The sequence below is a fragment of the Anser brachyrhynchus genome (genome assembly GCF_964034855.1).
Source record: "Anser brachyrhynchus genome assembly, chromosome: 12".
Lineage (NCBI taxonomy): Eukaryota > Metazoa > Chordata > Aves > Anseriformes > Anatidae > Anser > Anser brachyrhynchus.
Genome location: NC_137707.1, coordinates 5,653,932 through 5,676,296, shown reverse-complemented (window position 1 = coordinate 5,676,296; position 22,365 = coordinate 5,653,932). Strand labels below are relative to the sequence as shown.

Sequence of the window (22,365 nt, the reverse complement as noted above, 5' to 3'; positions counted from 1 at the left end):
TGTAGAGATGGAAGATCACCAAGAAGGCTCTACAATATTAGAGGTTAATATTTTAATGATCTGGTTTTAAATAATACATCATCTTTTGAACAAGCTAATTCTTTATGGATGAGAGTCTTTAAACCAAATGTAATTGAGCTACAGTGTTTCTATAGTGGTGTCCCCTCATCCCAAATCTCTTTTAACACTCATTGATTTCTGCCAGACACTCATTGGAAGAATTAATTAATTTATGAACTTGTCATTACAAGTCATTGATTAAGGTGTCCTTCCTTAAAGATTTAATTATGCCCAAAGATAAAAGATTTGCTAATTATTGTCTTTTATCTAATTGAAGCTTTGTATTACAAATAAAGTTCAAAGGTTTAAGACAGTTGCCCTTTCAACCATTTGGGCAAAGATGAGAATTTAATTAGAGGAGAGACCATGTTCTCACAGGCATCTTCAGATGTATTCCAGGAGCCATTCTGGTAACGGAATTGATGACTATTCAATGTGTGGAGACCCCCAGAAAATCTTTTAACCTTCTATTTATTTATTTATTTAGTCTTTCAAATGTTTTCACACCATTCCTCTCTGGTTTGGATCTATCAAGCAATATGACAGCCTGATCCTGCTAGTGAAATATCTTAAATCACAGATTTTAAAATTCCACTTGTCTTTTTCTTACAACTTTATTTCCTCTGACAATGGGAACAATTTCTAATAATGTGAGGTTTTAGGTTTTCAGGAAAAGATAGCAGCAATAACCTCACTTAAGAATTGTTCTTAATTGATGACTAGAGGAGAAAAACATCAATGTCCAAACATCAACATTTCCCAACAATAAACAGGAAAAAAGAATACTACATAGGCATTTTCTTTCTGTGTCATTAAACAAACTCACGAGCTTGTAGGCTCATTTCATAATAGCACAAAATCCAGAAATGGACGTGTCCACAGAAAAGCAAACGCTAGCATACAAATGGCTCAATTTTAAAGCTTCCTAGGATGAGACCACATTTGCATAAAATTGAAGCACAAAGCTAACCTGTTTGGTACACGTATACATTTACCAGTACCGCATGCAAATATCACCTGCAGGAACTGTACTTGCAAACGATAGCAAAGATATCACACTGTGTTCATAATTATTAGGCTCTGAACACAGCTGCAGCTCTGAAGAGCTGGCCCACTGGGACCCCCTCGTTTCCCAGCAGCATTTACTGCCATCTTACAGAGAACCCAGGGCTCAGCTGACAAGTGCTACACAGATACTAAGACTTCATGGCAGTACGCGGGCAAAGGCCCTGACAGTCCCCATTAAATATAAAATAATTACTCTGAAACTATATACTACTCTAGGCAGGTATTTGGTCATAATAAATGCCCACTAGACTACTAGCTAATGAAATTGCTTGACATTTATACATATAATCAGAAGTCTAATCAATCAATCCATCTATATACCATCAAACTACAGTTTTGAAACTGCTCTTGATTTATGACTTAGTTTATAGGAACAGAATATTCAACACTTCAGTGAGCCAGTGTTTCCTCACTTTTTATTTCTCTTCCTCAAAAAACACATATTGGAGGCTTGAAAGAGTGAGCAAGCTTTGAGTGTACTTTACTGAAATAACCGCATACCAAAATATTTCTGAACTCTAGTACTTGGCCCAAATTCCCATAAATTTTATTACTTCTGAGAACTGACCAAGTAAATTTCCATGCACACAGTAAAGCCACCAAGGCTGGAAGAGGGAGAGAAAGACATTCATCAAATGGCCGGGTGACACAAGATTCACAGCTTTTGTGTGAGCACTGCCATGAACGTTGGTCATCTAAAAAAAAAATTTAAAAAAATAAAAAAATGGAAGGAGATTCTGGATCACAGAGCTGTTATATTTTGAGTCCATGAGTTCTGTCCAATAGATGGCATAACTACAGCCAGTCCAAGTGCATTAAGCAGCTCTGCGAAGACAGACCAGATTTGTAGAACCAGAAAAATATTCTGTTCTATGTAGTGAAATAACTTCTAGTGTCCTAGTTATAAAGATCAAGATGAAGAAACGTTTTGCAGAAGAAACCTAACCCCCAAGTGCTAATGCTGGATTACTGAGACGTTGACAAGATCCAAAAATTCACCCTCACGCCACAGGAAAAATGAAACCTGTTTTGCTTGGTGAGTTGAAATTTTGCCAGCTTTCAGCCAATTTTCATCCAGGTGAAGGCTGTGCTGGTAAATAGCAGAGGCACCCAGTTCCCTAGGCTGCATACTGCACTCAACTCCTCTTTTTGTTGTGTGCAGAGCACAACCGTGGATTAAGTACCACATCCCAAGGAGGAACCTTGCAGTGTGCGTGCCACAGAACCAACAAAACCCCAAACACAGCTCAAGCTTGTGCCTAATTTATGTCCAATCAAAAGAAAAACTCAATAATCTTTCTCAGCAATGTCTTTTTCCTCAGAACCTTCCCAGGGGACTCACCACCTTTGTTGTGACTCTTCCAGCTTCAAAACCCAGCAGTTCTAGCCACGTGTACTATAGGGAACACACGTCCTCGGCATGCTCCAAGAAATATCTGAGGGGGATCCTACTCCCCTCAGATGCTTACCGGCACTGTACAGAGTCAAGAACATCAGTAAAACTGGATTTGTACCTCTTCATTTATGAGTGATGAGGTAGAAGAAAGTTGACCATATAAAAGAAAGGCAGCTTTCCTCCCCTATTTTAAATGCTGATTAATATATTCTTTAAATGAAAGAGCAGAGTATCAGAAGAGACAAATAAAAGTACTTTCTAAGACCTGAAAAATATCCACGGCACTTTACTGTAAAGCATTTGTCTTTGTACACAAGGCAGAGATTTGTATGTGCTCCCCTAGAAACATGCGGCACTGAGCTGGGCAAATACAGTAATCTCTGCTTAAACATTATTTCTAATTTAGGAGTAATTGTCTTCAGTTCACTGCAGTACTTGTTGCTTTGTGGATATCCAAATACCCACATTGCAACTGAATTTCACCACCAGTGAGGCTCATTAACATAGCAGACAACTGAGCAGGCTAATTCTGTGATCTTGACAACACCGAGTGTGCACTTCAGAGTCTCTGAACCTACTCATCGTGTAAGTGATTTCAAGGGCTATCTGCAGCCTACTAGAGAAAAGTAGTATTAACAGCAAAACATTTGGCGAGAAAGTAAAACTAAGCAGAACTTGAACAGCCCAAAATTGCCAAGGAAAAAAAAAAAAAACATACAAAAACGATTAATTCCAATCAATGCATCTTTTTCTCTTTAGATATTGATCTTGCTGAATGAATGACACAGCTCTCCAGCAGAGAAGCGGGGAAGACACCAGAAGCTAATGCATTATTGCCAGGAGCACCTCCGTGAAGCCTTTATCTAATGCTCCCACTGCAGCCAGTAGCAATCTACCTCTTGCTTTGTTGTATCAGAACCTGCACTTCCACGTTCCACGGGTACAAATCTCAAGTTTCAGACTCTAGAAGTTGCTGCCTTCAGATTATTTTTTAAATTCAAAATTTGGAAAGGATACACAATTAAGCGTGCCTGTTGAAGCTTTCCTTCCTTGATGCTTTCATGCTGTCTTACACTGGAGTTTGCTTCATTGTTCAACAAGGGACTGCAAGTCACGAGTGGGGACCTAGTCCCTGCACGGCGGGCTCTGCCCTCAGACAGAAAGGAGAAAATCAAAGTGAAGTGTCCTCATACTTGAGAAAAGCTTGAATCTTGTCAGATCTTTATGTGGTTTATTTATTTTCATAAGTAAGCTCCAATATCTGGGCATCTCCTAGTATTATTTATAGGCATTTCTATAGAGCTCATAATCACAGTATCTGAGTGCCTCACACTATTTACGATATGCCATTTATCTCGAGGGTAGAGCTCTCCTCCTTTCTGCTTTGAAGATGGCTTCTCATAGAGATAAGGTACAGATGATTAACGCCTTCTGCACCTGGCATCTTGCGACATGGCTGTTTGGGGAAATGCAATTCTTTAATCAGACTCTAAAGGAGAGGACTTGGGTTCTGTTGATCTTTTTTGGACTGTACTGTTTTTCTCCGAATATGAGAGCATGGTCAATTTCAAAAAAAAAAATGGGAAGGGAACAGGAAATTGCATAAAGAAATCAGCAACCGTGTTTTTCTTTCTTGAAAAGCCACACGACAAAATACCTTCCTTAAAAGAATAGAAGCCTAAGCAGTGTCTCCATCTGGTCAGTTATGTGAACACATGAACCACGCTGCGTGGGGACTTCATGTCAGACATGCCTCAGCGCCCGCCAGTATTCCAGGGAACATTCTTTCCCAGTCTTTCTGAGAAGGCCAGGATGTTTCCTGGAAGGCCGAAGGATGGAAAGTGAAGCATCTTTCATACTGACTGACACTGAACAGTTTTTCTGCCTGGCATGAGCTCACATATCCAGTGAGATTATTCTGCATTTTCTTGATGAGTGAATGCAGTTTCTTCAGCCCTGAGATGGACTGAGATTTGTCCTTTTATACAAAACATACAGGAAAAATGCAATTATCTGATAAATAGCCTGTCTTCAATGATGACTCTTGGAAAATATTTCTAGGAAAGAGTAAGTAGGACATGATCTCAAATGAAGAGGTTACTTAAAAGGTTGAGGTTTCTCATAGTTCAGTGCTATTCTGTCAAAGAGGTCGAGTTTCAATTGCTGAAGAGATGTAAGATTTTAAGCAGAAAATGCATTTGTATCAACAATACATTTAGGTCATAAGGAAAAGGCATTTTTAAATCTAACTCACACCCCTAAGGATGCTAATGATTCTTAGAAGGTCTCAGAGAAGATTAGAGAAAGATCAAATAAAGATAACCATCAATAAGGGTGACACAGATCTAACTTCTTGGCTTTCCTTGGCTATGTACCTTCAGTGTCTGACGCACTGACCTTAAGCAGAAACAGGATACTAACAAACAACCATTTCCTCGCTGGAGTAACTATGGAGAATTTGCTAGCAACACTCCCTTCAGTGATTAAAGGAATTTGCATGGGCTTTGCTGCTACCCAAATTTCACAAGAATCTCCATGATCGAGATTTCCAAAGGAAGGACAACTGCTAAGAGATGAAATTTATGAGAAGATAAGTTAATTCTGAAGGTATTTCTAAATAGCACCAAACGACTCACTATGAACAGGCACTTCCACAAGCTTAACACATCTTCAGGAAGCCTCACCAGAAGTGTATTCTGAGTGAGGTGGTGTCAGCTTAGACAGATACATGATATTTCTATAAGATGAGTCATTTACTAGTTGCCACTTAGTTTCCCATCTATATCTTTTAGTCCGTCAGAAAAAGGAGCATGAGTTTTCACATGATGAAAGCAGAAATGCTGGTTATAGAAGAGCTGAATTCTTAGATATTTGTTGAGAACTTGAGAAAGATCTGAGTAAACCTTCCACTGTCAGAACAGGAACAAAGCTCTACTGGTAAATTATTCCCGTGATAATGAACGTGGGGATCCTTTGGAAGTCAGCCCCAGGTTAGTTCTTCACACTTCTGTCTTTAGAAAGTTCTCAGAGGTACAGTTTGAACATATCAAGAGTGTAAAATACATTCCAAAAGGAAATAAAAGACAGCACCTGACTATGATGATATGCCCAAGAAATCACTATAAGTTCACAACCTAGCAAATTTTAAGTCAGAAATGCCACAGAATACAGTCAGCTCAGATTCCTAGATCTGAGCCTCCTATATATATATATATATATATATATCTGTCCTCCTAATATACCCAGGTGTGCTGAAGCACAGAGTCCTATTTCTTAGGCTGCCTTCCCCATAGAAAGCCAAGGTCAAGTTTCATTTCTGAACCCAGTGTTCTTACCCAAGTACATGGATTGGAAAGAATGGGACAGATCCAAATGGATCATATGAAAAAATGCAAAGAAATAATTCACAGCTTAAGTTACACTGATGTGGATTTTGGAAAATTGACATTAAAATCAGCTCAGTATTTCTCACTCTATTTCCTTAGCAAAGAGATTTCCAGAGAAAAATATCCAAATAAAGAATAAAAAGGCAAAGAAGAGAGACACTGAAAAGTATAAATAAAAGTGCAAAATAGATCAGTTCAAGCTGTTGAGGAATTTTGTAAGAAACAAAGTTCAAATTCACAATACTACTCATCGTTCCATTCACACTTAGTTGGGAGAAAACATTTGTAAAGGTTGCATCAAGGGCTGCAAAAATAATTGAGGTTTTTGGAAAAGAGATGATGGTGAGCGAAGACTAGCTGGTCTCTATAGCTCAAGAGAAAGGGTGAATGAAGGGAGAAGGGGGATCCAATTTCCCATCGAGGCAGGAGAGGTAAACGAACTGCTTCTCGGCTGCTAGTTTGAAAACAGAGGGCCATCAGCTGAAGCCAGGGAGAGCGATAGCAATTCAGTTACATTTCATAAACTGTGCTGGCACAGAACAAGAAGCTAAAGTCAGCACTAGATGTAAGCATCATAAATCAGATCAAGAAGCAAATGAACACACACAAGGCCTCATCTTCCTGTTTATACCAGCACACAGCAGGAGGGAAAGCAGCAAAATCGATTCAGCAATGGGTACTAAGTCCAGAAAGGAGAATGAGACCTGGGAGGTGGGGGTTGTTTGGTTTGGGGTTGGTTTTTTTTGCATGTTTTTTGTTTGGTTGGTTGGTTTGTTTGTTGTTTTTTTTGTTGTTGTTGTTGTTGGGGGAGGAGGGAGGGTCGGGGGAATCTGTTAAAAGAACAAGAATATAGGCAACCAGATTAGATACCCCTGTAAATGAGACAGATGCCAGTGGAGCGCTCTTTCCTTTCTGTGGCAGAGGTCCCTGGAAGTGCTCTACCAGGCCCAGCACAGGAGACTGCATTTTTTCGGAGCTCCACCTGGAGGGAGGAGCAGTGGTGTTCACATGCAAGACGACGTACATGGTGTTCTCAAGAGAAAGCTGTTCCAGATGATGGATTCCAAACCAAGAAGGCTTCCAGGTCTCCGTGTGGAAAGCACAGAGAAAAGCATAGCACATTAATGGCTTTTTTTTCTTCTTTGCCCCCTTGCAAAAGTATTCCTAAAATGTGATGAGCCTTATTGTTATTGCTAATGTCACACTCCTGGGAAGTTCCTTACCACAGACGGAGCTGGCAGGAGGGCAATCCCTGCTAGCATCCCTGCTATGCAATGCCGCTCACATCTTACAGGAATACTCTTACGAAGCCTGGCATGATGCTTTGCAGGTGCTAAATTTTTTTACTTCTCATATTGGGACAAGGAGCAGAGTAGGTGTCTTCAGCCATTTTAATATGCTTTATAATGTTCCAGATGCTGAGTGCTAGTTTCACTAAGAGCTTCTCATTATCATAAAACTTACATGCTCTGTGGGCTGAAAAAAACTCTTCAAGGCGATAATAATAAGCATATTAATTTGACAAAATGATCAAAAGATCATGCGAAGATGCTACAGGGCATGCAAGGACATTGCAAATAATCTTTCCCAAGGACTTGAAAAAAAATAATAGCAAAATAAAAGTTTTTTTCCTCTGTGATGTTCTTTATTTAGGATAATAAAATTATCCTATTTAAAATCAGTACTGAACAGCCAGCATCTCACACATTTAAAGCATAGTAAAAACACTGTGACTGGTGTTCTGGAGCAGCCCTATAGATTGGCATGTGAAGTCTTTGCTGAGAACACATCTTTTGATTAGTAGGGTAACACGGCCAATGTAGCTCTTGAGCAGCGAAAGCTGCATACGCTCCATAATGTCAGATTGTTTCAATGATAGTTCACTTTTTTAAACATTTCAATGAGCTGTGGCATTTTAGGTTAGAATACCTAAAACATTATGTGCTGGAGACGCTGTTCAAAACACACCACGGAAAACAAGTGATAAGACGTCTCCCTGACAGCAATATACAAGTTTCTCCGACGAGTTTACTCCCAGACATTTCACCAAGGGCAACTTGCCTCTGCCTCAAGAGCAACTGCAATCTACATGTACCTTAATGCAGCAAATGCTCAATTACAAACTGCAAAACAGCTCAGTCCCACTGAGCATTTCAATCAAAAGAGCAAAAGAAATATATCCTTATTTAGTCAGACCTAAAGACAAAAGTTACTTCAGGGAAGCCCTTGTAAGCTCACAGGACAGACTGTTTTTTCCATGAATGACCTCAACACCTTATCATTCCTTATTTCAGCCATGCAGTACATCTTTTGATCCCAAGAGATTAATGTTTGATATTAAGCCTTTTTATGGGTTTTATCCAAATGTCTAAAGAGTCTTCCCAAGGAAGTATACACTCAACTTGGGAAGCATTAACCACACAGTACAACTTGATTTTACGCACAGCCATGTACGTGAATCATGCCCACTTCTTTCCAGAACTGGTGTCTCCGAAGAAAACATTTCAATATAAAATTTGAATCAAGGAAGTTCTCATGATCAAGTGATAGGAAAACTAAGCACTTTTTATTACCAGATATATTTTTTATTACCATATACCGTGATTTACCAGATTACCTAAAGACAAAACATGTATGCACACCACAGCTGTTAAACACTCAGGTATTACAGATTCAAGAAGCGCACGGCAGATTTATACCAGCTTTCAAGCACGCGGGCACCATGATACACTGTGGTTTGAGATGCTGCAGTTTATTCCCATGCTAAGTATAAAAGACAACTGTGATAGTTCAAATAGCTTTGCATAGCGACTGTTGAGATTTTAATGATAACTTTATTAATAATGTAGTAAACGAATGCTGATGAAATCTCTAACATTCTCTTTAACTGCAGCGGGTAATAAGAAATTGATCCATTTAACTCATTTTCCCCTAAGTTAAAAGGAACTCCATAAAAGCCGCCATTCCTCCTTTACACCAGCTCTGGACACACACCTTATGCCAGGATAGGACAGTAGGAAAACAATCGTACAGAACATCACTTACAGGTTCCCGAATATACTGCAATAGCATTGAAATATGTAATGGGTGATGTAAGGAGGTGAGGCAGGAGGGATTCCAACTTCTTGGTGGGTGTGGTGGAATAAAAAGGGTACAACCTAAGAAAATGTCTAATACCAGTTTCCAGTAGGACAGCTGCAATTTGAATGACCCAACATAGATCGATACAAAAGCTTCATGTGCTGCCCTCTTGTTACACTGAATTTAAGAGAACCACAATCTATAAGAAGAAAAAAGATGTCTTTTGTTTGTTTGTTTTTGCCTTTTTTTTTTTTTTAATAAACTAAAAAAAAAAGTAGCAAAATAAAACTAAATATGACTCGGCCACCCAAGGAAGAAAGGTTGACAGCCTTCATCCTCAGAAGCATTCTCAATGCACTTGTATCTTGTCTTGTTACGCCAGTGGGGAACATTTAAAAACAACCAAAGTGTAATAAAACAAAGCTAACACAACATATCAAAAGGGAATTTTGTATCTTCATCAATTCATTTAAGTTGATGTATCTCCAAAGATATTTATGTCAATGGAATAATGCCAGTGTTAGAGTCTCACAGACCCCTACTACTTCAAAGGTGCATGTTTGGACCAAGAAAGCACTTCCAAAATTCAGAGAGACCTTGGAATTTGAGTGAAGCCTGGTTCTCACTAATGAAACCTCACTCGTTGTTGATCTGTCACAGTCCAGGACATTTAATTCCACTCAAAAGGACTGAGAAATCTAATGAACTTACATATTACGCAGTCCCTTTTTATATGCCTCAGTTTTCATTTTAGGATTAATAATAGTAGACAAAATCAAGCAGGACATTCACACTCCAATAGTGAAAAAGAGAGTTATGACAGGCATCAACATAATTGACGTTTAACTGAACAAACTCAAGGATAAAAGAGGTCAATTTCCAAAGATTTACATCCAAATCATCAACTCATTCTGTTTTCAGAAACTACAAAAACTTGAGAGACTAAGAGTGATGAAACATTTTTTATATATAAACGATACTAAAACCACACAGAAATCAGTAGAAAATTATAACTACTTTAAACCAAGCTATAGAATTTTATGGCAAGGATATAATTTTCTGCTAAGTTTTATAGACGTGCCCAGAAATAAAACACCAGGCCGCTATTGAGTTTTATAGGGCTTTTCGGTAAGAATTACAAACAGTGGTATTCAAACAATACTTGTGGATCGGTTTGCCAGCAGCCCTGAAGCTGAAACTGCATTGCATAAACCAGGCATTGAATAATTTGGGATAATGAACAAATTCATAAAAAGTCAGTGGCTGTTTGTCAGTAATCTGCTAACAGACAAAGTGGTAAATTCATTGAATGAAAACTCCTGGCTGTGAATAGTTCACCCAACTTTACTGCTCTGCCTTTAAGGGACTGCCTGAAGGACTTATAACTCCACAGCATTCTTGCCAGGTAATTTGTGCAGCATTTTTTAGCAACAGTTAAATTAAAAAGCCCTTATGGGAAAACTCCATGAATTTAATGGAGATGAAATCAATATGGTTCTACAGAAATTACTCTAAAACCTTCGGTTAGATCTTCTCCCCTGATCTCAGCCCCTTTACAGTGCACGCTACGGTCAACACAGCATAAGAGAATCTTAAAATGACGACTACAGCTATAGGAAAAATCTCCAGCAAAAGCACTTCTGAGACCCTAGTAAAGCTTGCTTTGCACCTGGAAGAAAAGGACAACCTGAAACTGAGGAGTTAGGCAGTTCTTGGAACAACCCAAGGATGCTGATATAGCTCACTTCGCTAGGAGCCAAATTATGCCAAGAACCACTCCAGCAGCTTAGTACAAGGAAGGCTTACACACTTTTCACCTTAGGATTTGAGACAGTGTCCTTCCTCTGGAACAGTCAAGAAGCTCATAGAATTAATACAGGAATTTTATCTCGGCTAGACCACAGTTGTTTTATATTCCCACAGACAAGCTGTTCTTCCTGACTCAATTCTGTAAAGTACTTCTCTTCGCCACTCCCTCATGCTTATACCTCCTTCACTTAATAGGAAGCTAATTAAACAGAAGTCAATGATGTGGAAAGCAGGACAAATCCCACTCTTTCCCACAGAAATAAGCATGTCCTAAAAACCCCAAGCGAGGCCCACGCAAAGACAGCAAAGCGTAACAGGCTGAAACCACAGGGGGTGCAGGCAGCACTGACGGAGCCTCGTGAACCCAGGGAGATCATAAAATTCACTTAAGAAACAAATGGCTCACAAGAGAGGGGCTTGCAGTGCTGAGAATAATAATAGAAGAAAATTTTACCCTACTTTGCACTGACATTAGCACTCAGGTTACAGGACAGCATTCCCCCACCAGCAGCCCCATAGTCAGTTTTCACAGCACTGAAAGCAGTTGGTGAGTCCAGCAGGTGGAAGGATGGCGCTGCGACCAGGAGCTCCTGGTGCTAGCTACAGCCATGCTTTCCTCTTCTCCTGAGACACCATGTGATAAAAAGGAAGGAAAGTCTGCAAGATACACCGGTTAGCATGGAAATTGTAGCAGCGGCCTAGACAAGGAGGTGGCAGACGATCAGAAGATTACATCTCAAAACAGTTCTTTAACTTCAAGGGAAAGTATTTAATGTTGTCCCCTGATTTTTACCTTTTCTCCTGATTAGCTTTCTAAAGCTTAGTTTTCATATCTAAGCTCATCTAAGAGGATGACCAAGGAAATATAGCCTAGCTGAAATCAACATGCTTATTAGAGCTGTTTACATTTCGTAGCTTTGTTTAGTACTGAATACATTTATGTGCAGTTATCACCATAATAAATGTAGATATCACTAATTACAATACTAGATTTTAAATGCAACTTGAGAGTCTCCGGTGGCTTTTAAAGTGGCATAATACCACAGCCAATTCAAGTTTAATTAAAACTATCAGTTTAATTTAGTTTACATTTACTACTTAAAAATAAGCCTTTAAAAAACCAAACTTTACAGCCATTCAGTAACTATCCAACTACTCCTATTAGGTACATGAAAAATCTAAATGTTTGATTTGATTATTTTTATTTATTTACCTTTTTCCCAATCCGTACTTGCATGTCATCTTACTCTTTACTTAGTTAAGAGTGGAAAATCACACACACGTGCCTTTTCTTTACTTAAGGGATATATACGCATTTTTCCACTCAGTGCTCAAAGAACTGGACAAATAAATCCCACTGGTAATTACAGCATGTAATCTTATCTGAGGTTCAATCTGTTGCACTAAAATTCTCCCTCGCGACACCTAAAAGGGTAGACAGATAAAACAGAAGATCTCTGGAGTCTGTCCTGCTGTCCTCCACCGCTGAAGCCAACAGCAACGGGGCTGGGTCTCAGCAAGCTGCCTTAAGTCTCTGAGCATAAAGCTCTGACTTTTAAAGGAGCCCATGAAAACCGACGCGTTCTTCTGCCCTTTTGAAATTCCCAGCCTGCATTCCTATTTGTGAGAAGAATTACTCGCGTTTTATACAGCGGCAGTATTTAGGGGCCCCGCCGGAGCACGCAGCACGAGGCCCGCGCTTGGAAACCTGACAGGGCACCGAGCGGGAGGCGAGGCGGGGGCGCGGGAAGCGAGGCGGTTTGCTCAGGATCACACAACACATCATTAGAGGCCAAGGCCGCCTGATTCATCGTCGGGTTACACGGCTAAAGATCCCCAGCACGAGGGGAATTCTTCGCACAGAAGAACGATGCTTTCTTTTCAGGATTTATACAGCAAAATGTTCCTCACTTGCCTACAAAAACACCACATTCTGAATATTGTCAGACAAAAGGTACTGGTCCAGAGGACTCTGGAGGACTCAGAGCTCCGATCCACCGTGGATCGGTGACGTTAATGGGAAGAGAGCCGGGCCATTGCAAAGGAAGGAGACGGGGACGTAAGCCTCCCCGGTACCATGTGGCCGAACTTCCTCTGATGGCTGCCCTCCTTTGCTCAGTACGGCAACAAACCCACAAGGAAGCAGGAAATTTGTTCCGAGTTAGAAGTACACGGGGTGGCCCCAAACAATTGTTGGGCTCTAGAATTTGAGCAGGAAAAAGGCCTGCAAGTGGCAGCAGCTGTACTTAATCTGCCCAGTCGATTATTACAGCTTCTCCTAGGAGATTTTGAAGTTCCAAATGGTGGAAGAGTGGAGGATCTGTAGTAAATTGGTTTCAACCTGTAGCCTTGGTTGGCTCTTGTTAAAGACCAACCGGTCCCGGCTGGAATTTAAAAGGCTGCACAGAAAAGCCCAGATTTGCTTCAGAGCTCTTATCTTCAAGAAGTGGTTGACTAACTAGACATTTATCAATAGTTTACAATTTCAGTTCTTCAGTAGGTTTTCTAGAAAACCTAGAATGTGGTTAAGGTTGCTTAGATAGTTATGTTTAGTGCAGCATTCCTACTTAGCAAAAAACTAGGCCAGAAATAGAGATATATCAATGTGGCTCAACTGGCTGATCAAATCCAAACTAAAAGGTATTTTTGACCAAAGATGAGCATTACTTAATCAAGTGCCATTCATGAAGCAGCAAACATCCTGAAAGGTTCCGTTTCTAAGGCCACATTAAAGCACTTTGCCCAATCGCAAGAACAACTGCACGACTTGGTTATTTCCTAGAAACTGTAAAATTTCCGGTAAGAAATGTTCAGAACATTCTTCAAAGTATTGATTTTTCTCAGAACCTTGCATCTGATCCACCTTCATCATGACAGCAGTCAAGGAGTCAAGTGCACTGAAGGCACAGGAGTAGTGGCAGCAGTCGTATCACAGGAAACTTATCAGGACCAAGCGCAATCCATGATGATAGGAGCAAGGTACAGAAACTCCCTTTAGAAATTACGTAAGGGGGAAAAAAAATAAACCCACAACTTTGATCAGGAGGACAGAGTGCATGCACGTGCACATGAAGAGATCCTACCAAGGAACTGTCTGACTGCTGGCACACACCCACCAGCCTGGGGGCCAAAATACAGCCTCCCCTGCTGGCTTACTCTCTTTAGACATGGAATTTAGGCTCACCTTCTCGTGGCTCCACATCATGTCCATCTTGCTTGACCAAAAAGCACTATTTGAACATCCCCTCTAATGCTTCAACGCCACAACTAAGCAGACATCTCAGGGATGTGCCATTGGCACAGCTCTCAGCGATCTGCTGTTATGGACAACGACTGTTACATCGCTATAAGCTGGGGGAGGAAACACCCCATCAGAGGAGTCACAATCAGTATACGGCATCACACATTTAAAATAACCTGAGCTGCACAGGCTTCACTCTGGACATCCCAGGATCAGTACCTAAGAATGCATTTTAACATCTTCCTCGCAGCCCTTGAAGCCAACTCTCATCTCCCAGACACGCGGAAATTACACCTGCTGAAGCCAGCACGGTTGAACCATTGTAGACTGGCAAAATAAGGATTAAAGCATAGGAGCAGGTCAGAATAAACATCAGATTAGAGGCTTGCTGATAGGAGTTAAAAGCTGACTTTCTGAAGAAAATTATATCCATCATATGCAACTTGAAAACATAGCATATATACACACATATGCACATTATAAACAGCAACACCACCACAAAACCCAATGCTAGTGGTGACTAAGGGCTAAGGGTGGCTTCCCTGAATTGCATCCCACCTGCCTAGTGAGCTTACTGAAACCAAAACTTCACTTATGTCCAGCGAGCTTAGTCTGGAGTCAGAAATAAAAATTGATTTTAATGTGGATATGAATGAAAGTTCCTCTCAGATTTATTCTCGGCATTTGCTTGGCAACTATTGCTGGCATTTCTTTAAAAGGATTTTAAGCCTAGAAAAAAAAATGTTTATTATATTGACATGAGAGCCTGAGTAGAGTTTGTTCAGTATAAACCCTTGGGCTACGCAAGCTAAAAAGGCTCACATTCAGTTGTCAGAGAAGAGGAAGACACTGACAAATGCTGTCAAACAACAGACTCATACTGCAGCAGAGATCATTTCTTTTATCAAGAGGATCACAGCCTGAAAACCTGTAAATACCATCACACTGCAACGTCACTTACAAATTGTGATAACACTTTAACACTGAATTGCTACGAAACTTATTTCCTTGTCATAGCTTTTGTACATAAGGAAGGTGGTAAGACTTCTGAATTTTTACGCACCCACAATCTCAGTCGATGAAATGAGATTTTTTTTTATTATTAAATACTTAACGGATCGAATTAAAATAATGACAAAAGGAGAAACTGGGGAAAAGACACAAACATACAGTGCGACATAAGTTCAGAAAAATTGTTTAGACAATCAGAAAACTACCTCAAATATAGAGGAGAAGATTTCAAGCTGGATATTGTATAAAATCCAGGAAAGACACTAGGATGTTAGGAATAAAGGCAGGACACCACCACCTTCTGGAGCTGCAGTTTCCTATTTCACAAATTCCCATGAACTCGGGGGGCTGCTGGGATATGCTGTCCCGGGCTGTGATCTATTCAGACAATCTGGTAATTGGCACCTTCTGAAAGGTCAGTTTGCACAGGAGACAAGACCTTCCCAGAAGAAACAAAGCAAATCACCCCACTCAGTAAGCTGTTGTGAAAATTTATATTCAAGAAGTGGGATACTCTATTTTGAGAAAACATTCATAGGATGCACAAAGCAGGGGGAAAGGGCTGGATTAGACTGAAAAGAGCTTTCAACATCTGGCACCTGGCAGGAGCTGCTGCCCTCGCATCATGGATCGCTGCTACCGATGATGCACCAAGACGTCCACTTGAAAGAGAACACGGAATCCCATGAATCATGATTGATGGTGTAATGCAAGTTGTGTTTAGAGAGCACCTACCCATGTTTATATGTTGGTTACTTGGAAACAATGTGCCAATGGCTATTTTTTAATTTGCATGTACAGCCTCGTAGAAACATTTCCACCACATGAAAGACAGCATACAGTATTTCACTGCGGCTTCTGGTTTCACTCGAATGATGTCAAAGTCATATATTTAAATTTACTTGACAGCTTGCCAGTTCCAAGAGTGCTCGAGAAGTTCGTCACAGGATGCTGCTTTGACGCCGCTCCGCTGTACGTTTAGCACTAGCGTTCTGAGGGGGTTTTGCTAAGCCGGCTGGCTGTAGAAGGACATGACTGAATAACGCATTTTGCTGGTAATGGAGATAAAGAAGGTGACCAAAGTATTTAAAGGTTCACAAAGTTAGAGTGATATATGCAGGAAGAACGTGACGGGTGAGGATGCAACGGTGGGTTATAAAACAACTCAATCTAGTGCAAAGTCTTTCCCTTCCAAGAAGTCTTAGAGTGGCCACAGATCACCTCTAAAAGTCTTCTATTTTCCTACTAAATGTATTTCTGCTTTTGGACATTGATATGCAATCTTGAGATTCCTTTCTTAACAAGGGAGGGTTAAAAACAATACAAAACCTACCTCCAATACCAAAAGAACAAGGTTCCAGCAGCATTAGTTCTGATATGTCTGGTTCTTCATACTCATATCTAACTAATTTCCTCATCATTGGTCTGTGAGCAAGTTCCAACAACTCTTAACAACGAATTTTGCAAACTTTATGTTTAAAACAGCCTTTAGGAAAAACTAATAGTAACATTGTTTCAAGCGGTCTTTTCTAGTAAATGAACTGGTATCATCGGTGATGGAGAAATCTCATGATATCTAATTATGTGTGTGTGCTTGCTGAGGTGTTTTCACATTTGTAAGGTTTAAAACACTGACTTCATATGTTATTTTGGAATCCTACCTCTGGACCAAACTGAGATGAAGAAATAATAAATATGAGCATCCAGCTTCCAACTACAGGATGCATTCAAGGACTGTAGTTTTAATGGGACTTTGATGAAAGACACCCTGAACACTCAAGCAATGGGAAATATATTTCTTGTCCAAAATATTTCTTGAACAAAAAATGTCAATATAGGTAAATAGATTTTACCCCAATTTTCTACTAGTTTTGTCTCTGTTGACAGTTATATTCCTGTACTCGTTTTGATGATTACGTATAAAGACAACTTGCCTGGAGTCCAGCAGTAGCCATTCCCTCTCCCAGGATGGCAATTACAAGCAGCTAGGACAGCTGAATGCTGGTTCTCACATCTCAACACCACAGAGCATGATGAAGGCTGTCCTTTCTAAAAGGCCTCAACCCCTTCTTCTACTAACACCTACAGACTGCTGCAACCCAAGGTTAGCCATACGCTGCAGACATGCAAGGTGCTAAAGAAAGGCATTTAACCTTTAACTGGTGGTGGGCAGGGAACCACCTATTTTCTGGTTTTCTTTGTTTAACTTTTGACTGTGCGTGTGTACACTTAGTACCCAGAACAGGTCTCAGAAACTCATGTTCTTACTGTACACAACCGTCAAACCAAAGTGCATCAGCAATATAAAAAATAGATATGCAGACTTCATAGATCTTATGGTCACTCATCTTCTGGAATGAAGGACAGCTGTCCTTTAAAGAGGACAAATAACACTATGTAGATATTTAAGAAAGGAGGTAAATACACTGAATTTTAGCTGCTGTCACTCGTCAGCCCAGAAACATTATTGCAACACCTAAGAAAAAATATAGCCGAACTGCAGACAGGCTGCTGCAGCCCAAAATGAGGTCTGGCCAGCAAGTACACTTTCTTTCCTATCAAGAATGTTATAGGTGTTTTAATAGTGTCAAGTGAGGAGGCCACCAGTATTCTATCTCATAAAATAAAAACACAAAAACACTTACTTATTTGGAAAACACTGACCAGTTTTTTTCCAGCCTCACTAAGAATCTGCAATGCAAGATGTCAACTTATATCAGGAAAGATGCAATCACCCAAGTGAAATGAAGTTTTACAATATGGTCCCATGGCTCAGGCCTTTCTTTTACTGTCCAAATATACCTTTACAGACAGAAGTCTTACAAAGATATTCAAGTTCTTTCTTAATCTTACAAAAGACAGGGTCTACATCTATTTAAGGCACTGTTGTAACGGAGACCATAGAGTTGGTCCCCTCCCAAATGATGCTCCTGTGTTTTCACACTCCTGGAGCCCAATGTTTCCATAAAAGTTGATCACAAACACAGCCTTCACCGTGCTAACAGTATTAACCTCAATATGATTCAGCCATTCTGCGTCATTCTCTAAACTCTTACTGCCTCTTCAGTGGGTATCTCCTACCAAGGCAGGGCTGTGGAACATCAGCATATTGCACAACATCCTCCTTTGTGATGTACAATTCTTTTATTATATATTCACAAAAGACCACACAGAGCATCACATTAGGTCACCAAAAGGTCCCATGCTCAGGAGCCCCTCTGATAAGCTAACGTGCCAGTTCTGACTAACCTTGACACCCTGAAATAAGCAGGGTGGAGGGGGGTGGCAGTGGCCACCTTAAGAACAGAGGCGAGAAAGGGAACGTGGTTGTGGAAGGGAAGCGGAGGGCTTAAAAACCCAGGTAGCAATGTGCTCACAGCACAGATTTTGCCTGACTGCTTCAGTACGAGGAAAGCTGGCAGAATATCAAATATTAATTTTGATGAAGCTGTGCATAAGCTTTCTGCAATTATCAAATAAAGTGCCTCTACAGCTTCTGCCTTACAATTGAACCAAGGTTATTATCAATTTGCTCTTGATATAAGGAAGCGATTTTCATGTACTTACATCTGCTCTCAGAAGGAAGAGAAAATGGTTCGTAAAGTTTCCATTAGCATACAAAAGCAGCAACATCTGCTGGAAGTCTTAAGAGGCTTATTGCTGTCACTTAATCAGCACCACGGGCTACAGTTGGTCACCTCTGCCCTCATCAGCACTCGAGGTATGGATGCGCTAAGGAGGTGCTTTATAGACATTTCAGGAGATGAGGGGATAATTCGACCACGGAACAGTTTGTGCAAGTCTCCTACATCTATAAAATACCTGTTCTGCTCTTAACCAGCTGAGGATAAACAATCAACCTATGTTGATTCTACCTTGCGTAAACCTGTAAGCCTAGCTGAAGTCATTAATCCTTTTGTACGTTACGTGACTTAAGTGAGTTGGCCGCTTAACAAGCAAAAGTTTCTTCAAAACCCGACATCGACTTCACTTCAATATGCTGTAGTTGCAGCACCATCTAGAGGATATAAGCTAGAAATTCCTCACACAGAAGGGAAAAAGCATGGGAAACTGCTCAAAAGTTGTGAATCTTTACGCAAAGTATTTTGAATTAATTTTCATTCTATCATTTATTTACAGATTAACTTTTTAAAATTGTTTCATACACACCTACATGGCATACAGTCTTTCTTAAATACTTTCCCAGTTGATAATATTTGGATTCACGGAGGTAACAGAAGATTAAAACAAAACTTTATTAACAGACAGTGAGATTGGGAAAGATCCTTATCTCATCCACTCTAGATCAAATGCTTTCTTCAAGGCCCTTTTCAGGTGGAGAAAGGCAAGAACTTCCCTACAGTTTTGATTATAGCACTGCAAGAATGACTAGCTTTACTATGTTTACCTTAATTCTCACCTTTTCAGGAAGTCTCTTAAAAAAAATAATAAATAAAATTAAAAAACTGCAAACAGAGAAATGGAATAAGTTTTTAGTTCAGTAATATGCATTGTGTGTTTTATTTTATTTCACACCTAGAAGGAGCTGCTGACAATACCTGATTGCTCCCTGCAGAATTATTAAAGGACAAAATACATAATAATTGCCCCAAAAATGGTTTATTCTGTATGTTCCATCTACCATCAAGACTAAAAATGTTGTGTTTTTTTTTTTTTTTATATATATATATATATTAGCCTGCCAAAAGCATTCACAATGCAGGACCACAGATCCTATGTTTCAGGGTCAGGTTAAAGCTCTGACAAGTAAGAGAAGTAGTCATCTCCTGAGCCAAGATGCAATAATTAACCGACCGTGTGTGATTTGCATCCAGTACCAGTGGAAGCTAAAATGTGCTAGCTTAAAATATAATTTTTTTTCAATCTTGTTTTTAGCATCTGACTTATCTAAAGGAAAAAATGTCACGGTGCAGAGGCTGTCTGCATCTCCTCTACTCTCATATCCCTCCCCCATGTAAGAGCATCCCACGTGGAAGAATCCATCAACCACTTCACGCTCCCCCACTCACTCCAAACAATCTGTATCCAGCCACTGCACAGAGGAAGCCGGGAAGGAATGCAGGCCTGGCATCACCACCTCTGACTCACACCGGATCTCGCCAGCTGGGCGTACTTTAACAAAGGGCCACATAGGCACAACGTTGGTACATACAGGGGCTTTGGAGAAAAGAGGAGTTGATCTTTTCAATAGCAGTTCCCTGGGAGATAGGAAAGATGTACTTAAGCCTTCAAAAATGATGAAAGAAGTGCTTACGACTTCGAGTCAAGAAAAGCGATTTTCTTTAATTCTGATGTACTTCTATCCATAGGACTTGTTTTAGTATAAATGTTGCACTACAAACAATTTAAGGAATAACCCTGAAAATGGAAATACGGCGGCATACAAGACTGAACTTCTTTTTTTAAACAAAATTCTGAATGACTCCACCTGTATGTACCTATAATTTGTACAGAATATTCCTTTTATGTTTAAGCACCTGTTTTACCAGATCACTCTGCCTTCTTATCTGATTACTGTAAGATTATAAATTGATTCAATCCTGATTTCAACCTTAACCTCCTCTCCCCCTCTTTCTGGGTGTCCAAGTCCAAGAAACAAAGAAAGAATTAAATTCTCTTGCACTTACCAGCAAAGTCCTCTTCCTAGTTTCCATGTGGAGAGTTGTATTTTCTGCAACAGCCTGAAAAAAAAAATGGGAATAGCTTTAAGTATTTTCCATCTTCCAGTTGATTATTTTACTCAAAAATAACTGAAAATGCAGAAATTTTAAGAGTTCAAATACCACACTGTAAATCCAAGCACCTGAAATTAAGAAGGTACTCACTTGCTACTTTTACTAACAAATACTTAAAACTTATTCACATGGGTAAGCGTTTCCAAGATTTCGGTCCCAGATTATGAAGAGTTCCTGATTCTCAAGCAGTAACACCCTGTTCTTAATACTGTATTTGCTACTGTGTACCAAAGAATAATTTGCTTGGAATCTGAATACTCAGTTAAATTTCAAGTCATCAAGGAAATACTTTCATTCATATCTGAATGTCCGTAAGAGTCTGCATATTTCAATCTTTAATGCTGAGCATAAACAATGCTTCCCAGAGTAATCCTGTATCATGCTAGCTGCCATTTTGGCTTCAGTTCAGTATTTTTTGCAAAGTGGAGCTGGTATTTTTATTGGTTTTAAAAAGACAAATAGGCATCTTGCATCCCTGAAGGAAAATGGCATTCTTGAAAGAAACCTTAAAAACTAAACAATATCAATGGGGCAGCAGAGTAAGTGGAATAACGTCCTTTCCGTTTCATTTTTCTGTATTCCTGGAACTGCCAGCCTGGTTACTGGGGATAAAATCACCGCTACCCCTTCCAGCATGCTAACCTACAGTGAGCTGACCTTAACTGGACTGATAATAGCAAGGACCTGTCCCGTGACTAACAATGACAGCAGGATCAGGTTCACATTTTACAATCTATAAGTTTTCATTTAAGAACATCTATCGACGGTACTAAAACAAAATTGCCCAACAGATGTTCCAGTCAGATTCAATAATCATGCACCAGTGCTTCCAATTGTCTAAAAAAAAAAAAAAAAATGAAAAAGTATCTGTAAGGATATCTCAATTCCAAAAATGCAAAACACCATAGTCCTTACTGTAGCAAAACTGCACAGGTGTATCGAGGCAAACTGCACTGCTGGCTACATTGCTCGCAGGTGAGCCGCGACTCACACAGCTGATACGGGGTCACTCAGATGGAGCAGTACCACAGGCACAGTGTTCTTAACCGCTTTGTGCAGCATGTCACAGGACATCGGGTTAACTCCCACAGTGGTAGCTTCTGAAACAAACACACTGACGGTTCCGATCATTTTCCCCCTCCTTCATAAATCAGATCCTAAATTCACTTTAATGCTTATCTGAAGGCACACCGACAACGTTTATGATTTATGCAAGCCCCTGCCAGTCTGAAACTTAATAAACTCCTAGAGTAATGTTGTTGCAACAGATAGAGCAATCCCACAGCCTGAAGTTATTTTCTTTCCAGCGTAAGGCCATAAACTGCATTAAATTACGTGCTGATATATTGTTGCAAGTTTCAAATGCAATCCAGTCCTTAAAAAGTTGCAGATGAATAACTAGCTTGTTAATTTGTTCTTAAGACCACTCCATTTAACATGGAAAAAAAAAAAAAAAAAAAAAAGGTGTGGGGGGAGAAGGTGCCTCCCTGTGACACCAAATTTTTGTAAATGTGCTAACTCTTTATGGTAAAGCAGCAGAAAGTCATTTCAGTAAGA

At 39.9% G+C, this 22,365-nt stretch overlaps 1 protein-coding gene across 9 annotated transcripts in view; it reads right to left on the bottom strand.

The window, feature by feature from the left end:
* LOC308176580 (uncharacterized protein) overlaps nucleotides 1-22,365 on the bottom strand; it is a 378,041-nt gene that overhangs the window by 207,729 nt on the left and 147,947 nt on the right. For 8 of the 9 annotated variants that reach the window (XR_013938409.1, XR_013938410.1, XR_013938411.1 and 5 more), the window contains exons 3-4: nucleotides 20,701-20,754; nucleotides 20,083-20,271 (exon numbers count right to left, since the gene is read on the bottom strand). Coding sequence is in view for 6 of the 9 variants with exons in the window: in XM_080552538.1 (XP_080408664.1) it covers nucleotides 20,083-20,271; nucleotides 20,701-20,754 (243 nt within the window). In the remaining 3 variants the exon portion in view is untranslated. The remainder of the gene's footprint in view (nucleotides 1-20,082; nucleotides 20,272-20,700; nucleotides 20,755-22,365) is intronic. The other variant, XM_080552543.1, reaches the window with a different exon arrangement.